The sequence below is a fragment of the Psammomys obesus genome, unplaced genomic scaffold (genome assembly GCF_907164565.1).
Source record: "Psammomys obesus unplaced genomic scaffold, mPsaObe1.curated_primary_1811, whole genome shotgun sequence".
In the NCBI taxonomy this organism is placed as follows: Eukaryota; Metazoa; Chordata; class Mammalia; order Rodentia; family Muridae; genus Psammomys; species Psammomys obesus.
In genome coordinates, this window is record NW_026596079.1 from 33,293,296 (window position 1) to 33,307,227 (window position 13,932).

General features: G+C 35.5%; 1 protein-coding gene across 2 annotated transcripts in view; it reads right to left on the bottom strand.

Moving 5' to 3' along the window:
* Positions 1-5,922: 5,922 nt before the first annotated feature.
* Trhr (thyrotropin releasing hormone receptor) overlaps positions 5,923-13,932 on the bottom strand; it is a 36,399-nt gene continuing 28,389 nt past the window's right edge. Inside the window, exons 3-4 of one of the 2 annotated variants that reach the window (XM_055626681.1) lie at positions 10,129-10,515; positions 5,923-6,172 (exon numbers count right to left, since the gene is read on the bottom strand). In XM_055626681.1, the coding sequence (XP_055482656.1) occupies positions 6,167-6,172; positions 10,129-10,515 (393 nt within the window). In that variant the 3' untranslated portion in view covers positions 5,923-6,166. Of the gene's footprint in view, positions 6,173-10,113; positions 10,516-13,932 lie in introns of those variants that run through there. The other variant, XM_055626680.1, reaches the window with a different exon arrangement.

Consider the following 13,932-nt stretch of genomic DNA (forward strand, 5'->3'; position numbering starts at 1 on the left):
ACTAGCAGTGTTTTCAAAGCAGATACAAAGACTCATGACCAAACCTTCGGCAGAGTACAGGGAATCATATGAAAGAAGGGGAGTTAGTATGATGGGGAAAGGATAGGAACTCCACAAGGACCAAAGATATCTGGGCACAGGGTCTTTTCTGAGACTGACATTCAACCAAGGACCATGTATGGATATAACCTAGAACCTCTGCCTCAGATGTAGCCTGTGGTAGCTCAGTAACCAATTGGTTTCCCATAGTAAGGGGAACAAGGACTATTTCTAACAGGAACTCAATGACTGGCTCTTTAACCTCCCCACCCACCAAGGGAGGAGCAGTCCTGTTAGGCCACAGAGGAGGACTTTGCAGCCATTCCTGAAGATACCTGATAAAACAGGATCAGATGAATGGGGGGGAGGTCCCCCTATCAGTGGACTTGGAAAGGGGCACGGTAGAGATGAGGGAGGGAGGGTGGGATTGGGAGGGAATGAGGGAGTGGGATACGGCTGGGATACAGAGTTAATAAAATGTAACTGATAAGAAAAAAATAAAATTAAAAAAAAGAGAAAAAAATTATTAGGGCATTAGAACTAGATGATGATCATGAAACAAATGTATGAAAATTTCATAGTGAAGAAATTTATTTTATATGCTAACTTAAAAATCATAAAATAACTAAATTTCATAGACGTGGAATAAAAGATTGCAATATTGTTACAAAAAAACAAAGAAAAATTGTTATTTTTTTAACAGCTTTACATTAAGGAGAATGTGTTTGGCATTATAAGTGAAGGTGTTGATACTTTCAGTCATCTGAAGTATTTCGGTGGTGAATGGGATTCATCCTAGAGAAAATGATTGATTGCGAGTAACGTGAAAGACTAATACTGAATGCTAAAACTCTTCCTCTTATTCCATAAATCCAAGACGGAATACATGATTTGGAAGCATTTTCACTGATTCTTGTTTCTAAAGTAATTCTTACTTTTTTTTGCTTTCATCTACCCTGTTAGGGTTAACATTTCTAGATATTTCTGTACAACTCTGTTCAATAATAAGAAACAGGATTTAAATACTGTGTTTGTTGCTATTGCCAAATCTTTTGGGTTTTGTTTTATTTTATTTTGTTTAGTAATGAAAGCTAGTGTTCCATAAAACTTAAATTACCACAATTAATAAATTAACAATGTAAGGTCTGGAGAATGAGGAAAAATTAAAACATCTCTTTTTAATTATCAGTGAGGAATTTTATAAGAATAAAATGGCAAAATGAGAGTCTTTATACACTTATTTTAGGTAATTTCCAGCTTCTAATAACATGAAAATTTCCAAGGGCATCTAAAGGATGTAGCATGTATGTTGACTGATGGGTATAAAGGGAAAAACTATATTCCTTTTATTTAATTTTATTTTATACTTCTGAAAATTCTATGAGAGAGAGGGAATATTTTTATTTTGGACTTTTTTTTCTGGCTTATGCGGCTACATAAGAAAATACAGAGTCAACTGACTGAAGTGCAGTCCATTCACAGAGATTCTGCCCTGCAGCACTTAAATTGTATTGGACAGTTAGGAACAGTTAGTGATTTTAAAAGAAGGTTTGCATAATTTTGTCATTTGGCTAATGTTTAAAAAAAACATTTATCTTGATGCTAAAATCATTTTGTAACACAGAGGGGAACATTCCAGACAGAACCAAATGGACACCCATTGCTAATATCTCTACTTGCTTGTCTTTTAGCAAGCATATCTTTGGATAATTTTAGATGTGCAAAGTAGTTTCAATTATTACCATTATTCCAAACCAGAAATAATTTAGGTAAAATAATGTTGTTGTTGTTATTATTATTATCATGCTTTATGTTTTCAAGAAAATTTCTTAGGTAGTGAGGCATAGCCCAAATAAATATCTCATTTGAGTGAAAGTTGATTGATTTCAGAGTGTTACCTAATTCCTGACATTCCACTGAAAAACACATACATACTGTGGCCAGGTACCTTAAGACTTCTTTTAAGTAAAATTCAACCCATCCAGTTCACCCATAAACTATGTTTTTCTGATTTCATTTTAGATGAAGATTACAGTCTCCGAGAACTAAATATTCATAGGCTACATTAGAGTAGTGAAGAGATCAAGTTAAATTTAAAACAAATTATTATAAGATTGATGGTTGATGGTACCATAAAGCAGATTATGAAAGGAAGATTTGATGCAGATGGTTCATGTTGGATGTTCTTCAGAAAAAAGAGGTGAAGGACTTTGGGCAGTCAGAAAAGAGAAAGAGTGTTTGGGGCTGTTTCCAATATGGACATTGGAAGCTCAGCCATGCAAAGACACCTCAGAAACATTTCACCAGAGGTGAGTGCTTTTTACCACTGTATTTCATATACTCTATTTGATTGCTTTCCCCAGGTGTCTTAACTGCCTTGAAATTCTTGATTATCTGTAACCACTCCATAGCTATGACTAAAGCGTTGGGTAAAGAGGCTGTCCCTTCACTTTTCGGGACTGTGAAGAACTGCAGTGTGTGTGGACCTGTCTACCATAGCTGTGATGAAATCACTGAATCATAATGCAGTGAGGAATAAGGCACCACGAGATGCTGCCACCACTGGTAATTACAGATTCTCAACGGCATAATAAATGTCACCTTTTACCACCATAGTGTCAGCAGAAAGGGCATTTTGAGAAAAAGGATGGGAAAGCCAAATAACTTTCATGTCAGAGGACATATAATTAAATTGGGAAGCTTAGTTATTTTAAGGTTACTGAGAATAAGTAAATGCTGTTTGAAATTGAGTAGTCCTAAGGCCTCTTGGTTTCTGTGGGGAAGCTGAACTATAGTTGGGATGTGTCATATGCAAAGTTTCATCTTCATTAAAACTTCTTTGAAAAATAAATCCATTAATTCTCATCCACTACCAAGGATTCTTGAAAGGTCCACTATTTCCCAGCTGCTGAGCAAATTGCTTCACTTGGCTAAACTTGCTGAGTAAAAATGTGTTTTCATCACTTTTTATTGTCATTTTCAGGAAGTCTAAAAAAAGGTCATTTGGGAAAATCTCATGAAGTTAATTATCTTAGAGAAATGAAAACTTATAGAAAACAAGCTGTGATGTGTTACAATATAAGAACAATATTTGTATGGTATTAGTGGTTGATAATCTTGAGGTATTTAAATGAATCTTTTCTTGCCCTTTGAAAATTATAATGCTTCAAGTACACACACACACATACACACTAAATCTCTGTGTTTGGTTTGAAAGAATGTGGTCATGTTAACAAAGCTGAGATTTACTTAAGCATGAAATTGATTTTATATGCCAAAATATGTTTATCTGTTTGCTAGTGGCATGGCCTAGGCTGTGGGAAAATTTGTTTCACCAGTTACAGCCACATTTCAGATTATTTGGAATTGAAAGAGTATCATAATTTTCTGTTTTACACACAAATATTTGAGTATACTTTGCTGTTGCTGAAAATTTGACAATTAAATAAATTTGAAGCAATCACTCCAAACGGTTTCCCAAATTTTAACTACTTGTTAATAACTGTGATTTTGCCTCATCTAATATTAACATTAAATGGACTCATTAATGTCAGTGTAATCATGGATAACATGACAAATTAGTCATTTTTAATTTTAATTAGTTATTACATTTCTTATTAAAATTAAAAAGTATCTATTTGCATATTACTTGTAATTATCTGAAAAAGCTCAATAGTACATATGAGATAAAAATGTATCAAAATAAAATGTTTGGAGCAAAAGGCATAGAATCAATCTATACCAAAATAGGATAAGTTCAAAAAAGAAAAAATGGAAAGGAAAAGAAAAAAAAGAGAAAAAAAAAAACCCAAAGGATCTAGATCTTTCAGTTTGATACTTTATTGCTCATACATACACATACAGAAACAGTTTTCACTATAGAAAGTACATATAATACTGCGCTTTCTTAAAGCAGACTCTTTTTCCACATGGACATAATGGTTAATTTCCAGTTGATAAGATGTCAGAATCTTTGTCCACATGGACATTATGGTTAATTTCCAGTTGATGAGATAAGTCAGCATGCAGTGCTCTACAACTGGTAAAGGAAACCAGAACATTTAGAGGCGTGTTATAAGAAACCAAAACATTCGACAGCATGATGTAAGCAACATGCAAATCAGCAGGTCCAGGGAGTTAGAAGCTATTCGCTGCTTTTCAGTTTCACATTTAATATGGATGCTTAGTTCATGAAGGGCTTATGAGCTAGTTTGATCCATGTTTAGCATAACTGGATAACTTCATGCCTATTGAGGGCCTCGGAATCATATATACATACATAAATATTTCTCTATATGATGACAATATAATATAGAAAAAATATTCACGTATACAATATAATTTTTACTTGGAAAATTATGACTTTAAGAATACTTTCAGAATTATAACACTTAGGAGACAAATAGTATACTATATTTTCTGTAGATAATAAATGAAATTGACAATGTTTAGAAAATATACAATAGCTTACTTATATACATATCTACCTCCTGTGTCGGAGAGAACATTTTCTCACTAAATATAAGCATGGGGAAGTACTTTAACTTTCCTTTCCTTTCCTTTCTACCAGCTGCTTGCCTTAACTAATCCCTGATGAATCATAATGCACTGGACACATAATCTTAACAGCTTGAGCTGTTTCTTTTTATCCCACACTTACTCACTGCTTCGCTTATATGGATTGTCTTTTCTTAACTATCTAAACAAAGTCTACTCTTAAAGAAAACCCAAGCTTCTCTACCAAGTTGTTCCAATGACTCTAGGAGTTCCAGATTCTTTTCCCATGGGGAATTCTAATGTTTGTAGTCCGAAATCATGTAAGTTGTCTTTCTACCACGCACTCTGCACACTTTCTTCACATTTCAGTGATAATATGTTGTCATTTTCTGAACATACATACAGTATAATAATCTTGATCATGATAAGTGATCATGATAGGTGAGAGATGTGAGTGCTGTTGAAGTTTGCACTCCTAATATATACACAAGGGACAGTTGTGAGAGTCATATGACACAAAATAGTATACCCTAATGAGCCAAGAGAATTGTTTAAGTCAATAAAAACAAACTACAAACAAGCTATGTAACTGTAAAGATAAATCTATGGGAAAATCAGGCATCATTTGAAGCATATATGTAGAAGCTCAGAATAAAGTGGTTTTCAGGGTGTGTTCAGAGAAATACAACAAATGACAATTTCTTAAGACAGAGACAAACAAAGCACATATTAGGATAAACTCTCCAGTAATTTTTATGTATATCAAAACAGGAGTGGTAGTACTCATGGCTAGGAATTAAGTGTTTGATTCCTTATTGTACCATTTCGGTATCAGGATGTTATTACTGACTTCTGAATGAAGACTTTTGGTCAGTTGGTACCATCTTATTCTGAGTTATACTGTATTCTTTTTTTTTTTTTCCTGGAAAGGTTTCACCTTTATTAAAGCCAGTCCAAGATGTTATTGAGGAAGTTCATATGTGCTCCTGTTTGTTATGACCATACATGCACAAGAACTGGGTCTATTCTTCTGTAAGGAAGGAAAGAGTCACTTATAGGCTTTCAGGAATGCTTGCTAATACTACTGGTTATCCCATTAGCATAACTTAGCATCAATGTCATTATCCTTCACATTTCCATCATTCCATCTCAGAGCCTATGGCTTGCAGTCATGATGTGACTAATATATTTTATTGGCCACTAAATTCTTTTCTAGTCCACATCCAGATTTGATAGTTTTGGACAATGTACTGTCTTAACTGGTATTACCTATTCCAGCCTTTTCCACTTTTCTAGATATAATTCTTAAAATATCACTTAATCACATTCTACCTGGTTAGCATGAATTTGCTTGGTATAAAAGAACGCTATTTACATCTTGTTTGATCTGACAGCATTGAATACATCCATGATTACTCTTGTCAAAGAGGATTATTTGGGTGTTGAATTAAGAATGATATAGATTAAACTTGTCAGTCGTGTCGTGTAGTCCATTTGTTGCTGAAAATCTTAATAGTGAACTGTTTCCCAGTGTGCAACTTTCTTGGGTGACATCAGCTGCTGAAAGACTTGAGATCATGTTTATGTAATAAACATACAAGGAAAGCATTACAGGGTCCGATGGCCTTCGTTATTTCTGTGGTAAGTAAAAACAAGAGTTAAATTAGTTATTTTTAATCATAGTTCATTAAAATAAACTATATAAATAATCCTTATTTATATAGTCATCTTAGGCATTTTCAGGTTGACTATTAAAAACTTCTTTATACTGTATTTTTTATGACTCTAATTTGTATTCTCAACATTGCCTAAGAATTGCAACTTGAGGTTATATTACGTAGGTCTGCTTTTTTTTTTTTTTTAATTTGGTTGTAAGTTTTGTAAAAATAGAAAGACTCTTATTTCTCTCACAAAATGTTGGCAATGATTTTACATATATTTAATGTTCTGTTTCTGGTTTCTCACTGAAGCTTATGAAATGTCAAGCCTCTACTTTATTGTCTGAGAAAAAAGCTATATTAAACAAATCGAATCTATACCATTCCTACTTTATATATCACGACAAAGCTAAATAGAAATTTAAGATGCAACAGATCAGTTTTCTATTATTTAATAAAGATTTTTATAAAAATTAAAATTTGTGTAATATTTTTCCATACATAATACATTCAAGAGAACATTTGTACTTTCTCTTAAGATACTCGAGGTCCACGTTTACTCTTTGGGGAAGTTAGTGGAGTTCTGCAACTCTAAGCAAAGCGATGCTTGCGCACAGATGAGCATTTGAGAGGAGGGAAAGAGAGAGAACATCATTAATAGAAGTTTCTCAAGGCTTCATGGTGTGTGCTAGGAGAACACGCAATGATCGCTCTGTCCAGTGTTGGCGTGGGTGGATACTTGTTCTTTACCAGCTGAGGAATTCCAAAATGCATTGCCGCAGTCTCACGCTTGCACCCTGCTGGCCAAACGTCGATCAAACATTTGGAATGTGTCTCTTCAACTTGGGGCAGACCTGAGTGTTTTCTCACTCACATACGTTTTTTTTGTTTTTTTGTTTTGTTTTGTTTGTTTTTTACTTTGAATACAACATTACAGCATTTCTAAGATTTGAATGAAATTAAAACAATATTAACAATATTGAATATGTTACTTGTAAAATGTATAGAATTAATGGTTAATAATTAAAATTATTTTCCACTTAAAAGTTAATTTTTTCGTCTTATAATTTTTACCGATTTAAAGTACTTTGGAATGGCAGCACTTGGGGTTTACTTTTTCAAAGGAGTGAGCAGAACAGTGTAGCCCTTGCTTTCCTAAGACATGTACTCTGCATAAACTCCACTCTCCACTTAAAACCTAGTTTGATTTTGCTACAGCATCTTTTACATGAATTTACTAACCACTTAGCATAAACTAACAATCACTTTTTGTAGATTTTCAAGGTGTGGGCATAGTTCCGCGCATTTCATCTACTTCACAATGCTTATAGAATTTGACTTTTTCTATTTATCTTCAGGATGTAGAATAGTTGTGATCTGTGTCAAACTTTAAAAGTGTAATAATCCTGTCAAGGAAGAAACCCGAAGAGGAATCTATGTTGGCTTGTGTTATTCATTCACCTTTGCCCACTTTCCTCAGGTGTGTAGCCTCACTCAAAGTCCCTTAGCAATTAATAGAATTGGAAGTGATATAACAGCTCTAGGAGGCTTATTAAGGGAGTCTCTTAATAAGATTGCTTCACTACACCAGCAGATTTTAATTTAGTCTTTTATTTTCCATTTGATGATATATGGTTTTGATTATCAATGGAGATATTTATGAGTTAATGTAGCAGGATACTGAATACTTTAGAAATTTATATATCCTTTGTGTAAATCCAGCTATCTGTTTGACTTTGCACAGGAACATTTGATTTTATAATGTCATTTCCTTTTGAAACAATATGAATTGTATTCTTCTCAATTTTTCATGTGGTCAAAAAGCAAGACTAACAAATAACTTTTCAAAAATTAAAAGGGGAAAACTGAGCCTATACATGAAACTTACAAAGATCAAGAAAGTGCATTTTGTCTTGTATATTATGTAAAGCATGCTGTGTTCAATATCTGACACTGTCATTCGTGTGTGCATGCATGTGTGCATGTGTGTGCTCCTATGACTACCGGATACCAAGAATTTAACTGTCAACTGTACAAAAGAAACTTGTTTTCTCTCTTTAGTGGTCACACTGTTTAGGAAAGTACCATGATACTTGTCAAGACATGGTAATGGAGATAATGGTGCTTAAGTATCCATCAGTATGTCCAGGACACAGCTGATGTTCAATGATATTATTCCCTTTTCTTAATGTAGGAGGTCTAATATATGCTAATTGTCTTTGTACATATATTTATGCACCTATGGGTATGTGTTCGTTTGTACCTAAACACCTACTTAATGTGATTTGAGGTTGGATCATACTAGTGCCCTATCTATATTACTCCAATAATAATAATTAATGCAGAACGAGAAATTAAATTAAAATAGATTGTTTAGTGTAATGGAGAAAGACTTCTGGTACTTTCTGTAAATAATTTGTTACATTGTTTTGCTGATATGGTAGCAGGAATAAGAAATGTCTTCCTGGAGTAAATGAAGAAAAATTCCATACAAGCATACCTAGAATGAGTCCAGTTTGACTGGAAATCCATGAAGTCAATATATTCTTTATTAAAAGGATATGAAGGGTTAATTATCATTATCAATTAAGTTTCAAAGAAAATCCATGAACTAAAGATAGAGGTTAGAGTGTGTCAGTTTTACAGGGCATTTAAAATATGGCTTTTGACCAACTATTAAAATTTAATGAACATGAAGCTATCACCAAGGCCAATTTATATTCCTTAATATCTGATTGCCTATATCCCAGTAGGTGAGTTATTTGAAGAGGATTAAAGTAAGACCTGTAAGTCTCCTGGGTAGATGCATATTCATACCTGTCTAATAATAACTGGAACACTAGGTCAAAGTTCAAACTGTAAAGATGAGATAGCGATAATAGGATGAAATCAGTTTCAAACTAGTCAGCAGACTTGTGGTGCTTTGATTTAGAATCTGTAAGCAAAATATCATGAGTACTTGAAGTAAAACAAATTTGGAAAATGACAAGAGGGAGCAATGAAAGACAATTGCAGGCAAGTTAAGGTCCAGTATGGACTGGAGCACCTTTACCTTGAGTCAAAATAGCCAGAATTTGGCTGATTTCAAAAAATAACTAAATCCCACAAACCATTTCAGACTTGTTTGGTTTAGTTGGAAGATTTACTTGATTTGGCTCAGTAGTTTATGCACAAGGATGTTCAAAGGGAATTTCAACCTTAAAGGTTTTGAGGAAAAGGTGAAACTATGTTTTAAATACTCAGCCTGGTACTTGCTATACATTTGAATATTCATTATATATTAACTGGTATCTTCACAGCTATTTAAAATGGATACATCTTTACACCAACCACTATTTAGGAAGCCTGAAGAGCTGATACAATTTAGCTTTGCTTCAAAATCAAATCCACATGTCTCTATAATCTGGGGGCATTTTGAGTTTCTAATTTGTGTTGTTTTTTTATGTAGTACAGGTATTCATGAAATAGCACTGTATTTTGTTAAATGAAATATTAAATCATTTAAAAATTGCATGTTGTCAAGTTACCAAATGTATAGATATTTGGAGTGTGTGTGTGTGAAGTCACATTTAATAAGGTTGTGGTGAGGAATTTAAACTGATATCTAGATTTTATGGAAACATCCTTACTCCAGTAAAGAGAGTGATTTCCCACATTAAATGAAAGCAAACAGCCTTTTAGTTTCCAACATTTATCCCCTTCAGAGTTAGATCCTATTTTTTTGATTCTAGTTTCAATAGAAGGAAAGTGAAAGAAACACTGTCATGGGTTAAAGTATGCAGGGCCAAGATTCCTAAGAGCAAAGCCAGGCCTGCCTGCTATGTCTCCAGTGTAAATATTGGCTGTTTTCTCTCTCATGGATAATAGCACAGACGAAACATAGACTGTGATTCATTTTCTTTTCATTCATGAATCATCTCTAGCTAAAGGTTACCTCAGAAGCCAAGCAGGTGTCATCAAATGACACTTTTGTGGTTGACACATAAGTGTCTGTGACAGTGATGTCATCCAGCTCTGTGCTGAACCGATCTGACTCCTTGATGACGCTGTAATTTAGGGCCACACTGTAGTTAGCAGGTTTCTCTGTGGGCTTTTGCTTGCAATTGCAGAGCTTTCGGAAGGCTGCACGGAATTTCTGAGACATGAGGTTGTAAATCACTGGGTTGATGGCACTGTTGAGATAAATGCAAATTCTGCAAAAGAGCAAGAACCAATTTTCCTGGAAAGGGCTGGAGAGAAATGAGTTGACAACCACAAGAGTCCTGTAGGGCATCCATAAAAGAGCAAACAGAATTACAACCACTGCCAGCATCTTGGTGACCTATGGAGAAACAGAGAGAAATGCAGTCCAAACACCAATAGAAACAAGCAAGATAACCCAACTGCCCCCTTTCCCACCCCGAGTCTCTCTTTCCCAGATGTAGTCTAAGACTGACTTTCAGTCATGCTGTTTATTTAGAAGTTGAACCCAGAAAGCAGGATTGGGGGAGTAGAGGAGAATATGACACACAAAGAAGGAACAAAATCAGACTTTGATTGAGATGGCTTTTGCTTGGGCAACTGGACTTAAATTCTGTATTTCAGAATTATCTGTCCCAAAGGACATCTGCCTGCCGCTATTTTTTGAAGGACACATTTAAAGATTCAAAAACCTATGTATTTCCAGGACTTCCTATGGTAGGAACTACTGGGACCTTTACCAGAACTTCACTGATGAAAGCATACTGACAAAGAGTACCTGGAGTGAGAAGCAGGCAAGAGCCACCCACTTCAGTAGTGGCTGGAGTCAGTCCAGCTAAAGCACTTATCTCAGGCCCCCAAGGGTGTCTGTGAAAAGCGTTAGGAGACATCGTTCAAATTTCATCTTAGTTGTAGGATATTATTCTAGCCTTTTGCACAGACCATCTGTAAAATGGGACAATAGTACCTTCCAGCGTCAAATACGGTAACATAATTGTGTGAAAAAGATACAGCAAAACTGCAGATGCTGTGCAGTCTATTCTACACGAGAGACCATACTAATGTTGCACTTTGTTTTTTATCACAGCTGCAACAGTTAAAACCCTACAGAGTGAGTGCTGAATCTGCCACTGCTCAGATTAGAGAACTGAGGCACTCAGAGTGTTGGTGGAAGCTGCCAAACCTTAGCTTAGGACTGGAACTCCCGTCAGCCTGAAGGTAAACATTTTACTCTTGCCACAGCTTGGCTTTCTTTTACTTTAAAAGAAGGGAGGTACAGAGAAAAAAAAGCTATTCAGAGCTGAACAATTCTGAAGTACAAAAAAGGCACCAGAGGTAGGAAAATGGTTAACAAGTGGTCAATATCTAAGATCATCCAGGAGGAAGGATAGCAAAGGCATCATTTAGCACACTCTTCTTACCTTGGTGCTCAGTGAGATATGGCATCGCTATCTTTGGACTTACAGTAAGGTCATCTGGCTTTCATTCTATAAGTGGTTTTAAGACCTTAATCAATTTATTATTCCATTTGGACATCTGCAGAACTGCCTGGTTGTGTTTTCTTTACTTCACAGAATTATTAAGGAATTAAAATCATAAGTGGAATGGGATTTAGAAATGCTAAACCACTGTGAAATTTTAACATCTCATTAAGGGGGTTATAAAGAGATCATTGTAGCTGTGCTATCGTGGTGCATGCCTTTAATCCTAGAACTCTGGAAGCAGAGGCAGGCAGATTTCTGTGAGTTCCAAGCCAGCCTTCTCTTCAGAGTGAGTTTCAGAACAGCCAAAGCTATTACCAGAGAAACTCTGTGTCTGAAAACCAAGAGAGAGAGATTATAGCATTTCAACAACATGATGAATGTGTATAATTTAGCAGAGATTATCTTTTATACAGAGATAATAATTAATTAATTTTCTTTAAATTTAAAATTTAAAGTTAACAAGTTTTGGCCTCACATTGTATTTGAGAGAATTCGTCTTCCTCGGCCCACACTTTGTAGATGTCCTGAAAGTGAACGGTACCCCTCTTTCAATATTAAGGTGAAGTGAGTTGGAAAGAGTGGTCCTGTTGAGATTTGGTGTTTGACAACGTGGATGAAGTGAGCAGACTATAGTGCACAAGTTCCAGCTGTTTAACAGAAGTAGAAATAGCTTGTCCCTAGCAAGTGATGGGAAGCGTTTCAAAAGCCCATTGTTTGAGGACAAAGACATGTCACACTCCATGCGCTCTGTTTTTAGGACAGAAAGAGAGACACACTGCCAAAGGAGTTACAGCTGCAGGTAGAGTCAAGCTCTGAAAATGCCAACTCTGTGGAGGCATTTTAGTCAACATGGAAACAGGCAGATTCTGAGTATATTAATGATGAGCAAAGGAAATTATAAAAACCAGGATTAGAGCACAGCATTTAAAGAGAGACAATGCTAGCAGAGACAATGGAAATGAGCAGGTAGGCCCTAGATTTGACAGGTCTCTGTCATCCATCAGGGGTCCTCTCCTTTGTGTTGCGTAGGTCAGAGACCCATGATAGTGCTTTAATCTCTTTCCACCTTATTTCTTTGGAACAACATGTTACAATGAACCTGGACCTCATTGATTGGCTAGATTGACTGGCCAATGAAAGCCAGAAATCCTCCTGCCTCTGTTTCCATAGCACTGGAAGCAGACCGAAGCATCTGGCTTTTTTGAAAAGCTGGGAATGTGAATCTATGCCTGTAGGCTCGTACAGAAAATACTTTAGTAACTGAGCCATTTCTTTAGTCCTTTCACTCTTTACTGTATTTAAATACATGAAAGAAGAATTAAATAGTCCGCATGAGAAATTTCGAATTCATGTTTTAAAACACATTCTTAAAGCGCTTGGGTAAAAATTTTATCCAGAAATTTTCTGTCATGTGAATTTAATATGTTCTATCTGACCATTAACATTAGAGCTACAATTATAGTTTCTGGAGGAAATAATCCCATAGCATGTGTTTCCTTTGAAAAATAAGGCTAATTGAGGTAGTCTATCCTTTAGAAATTTCTGTTATTATAGTACATCAAGCAATTAGCTAACATTTGCATGTCACTTTCTTTTTGTTTTTGTAATGCTGATTATTTAAAATTGCAAAGACAATGCAAAGAGTTGCTACATACTCCACACAAATGTGTCTCTATTGCTGACCCTTTACCTTTGTGTGCTCACTCATCATGGATAATAAATCAATGTTGACTTATTGAACTTTTATTAATTGCCTCCCCATGTGTTTTCTTTCTTGTTCTAATATTCTATCTAGCGTATCATATTATGTTTAATTAATTGTATTTACTTAAGTGCCTCTGGCTGTGAGGTTTTCTTGCCTTTCCTTTTACATGCAGCCATGAGAGTTTTGAGGAGTATATAACATATTTTCTTTAAAAAAAAAAAAAAAGCCCTAACTTGAATTTGACTGATGATTTTCTTTTCTTTTTCCTTTTTCCAATTTTTTTAAATATTAGTTACAGTTTGTTCACTTTGTATCCCTGCTGTATCCTGTTCCCTCTTTCCCTCCCAATCCCACCCTCCCTCCCTCATCTCCTCCCTGCCCCGGAGGATGACCTCCTCCCCTTACATCTGATACTGGTTTATCAGGTATCTTCAGGACTGGCTGCAAAGTCCTCCTCTGTGGACTGCTCCTCCTGGGGGCAGGGGAGGAGGTCAAAGAGCCCACCATTGAGTTCATGTCAGAAACAGTCCCTGTTCCCCTTATTAGGGTACCCACTTGGATACTGAGCTACCATGGGCTACATCCATGC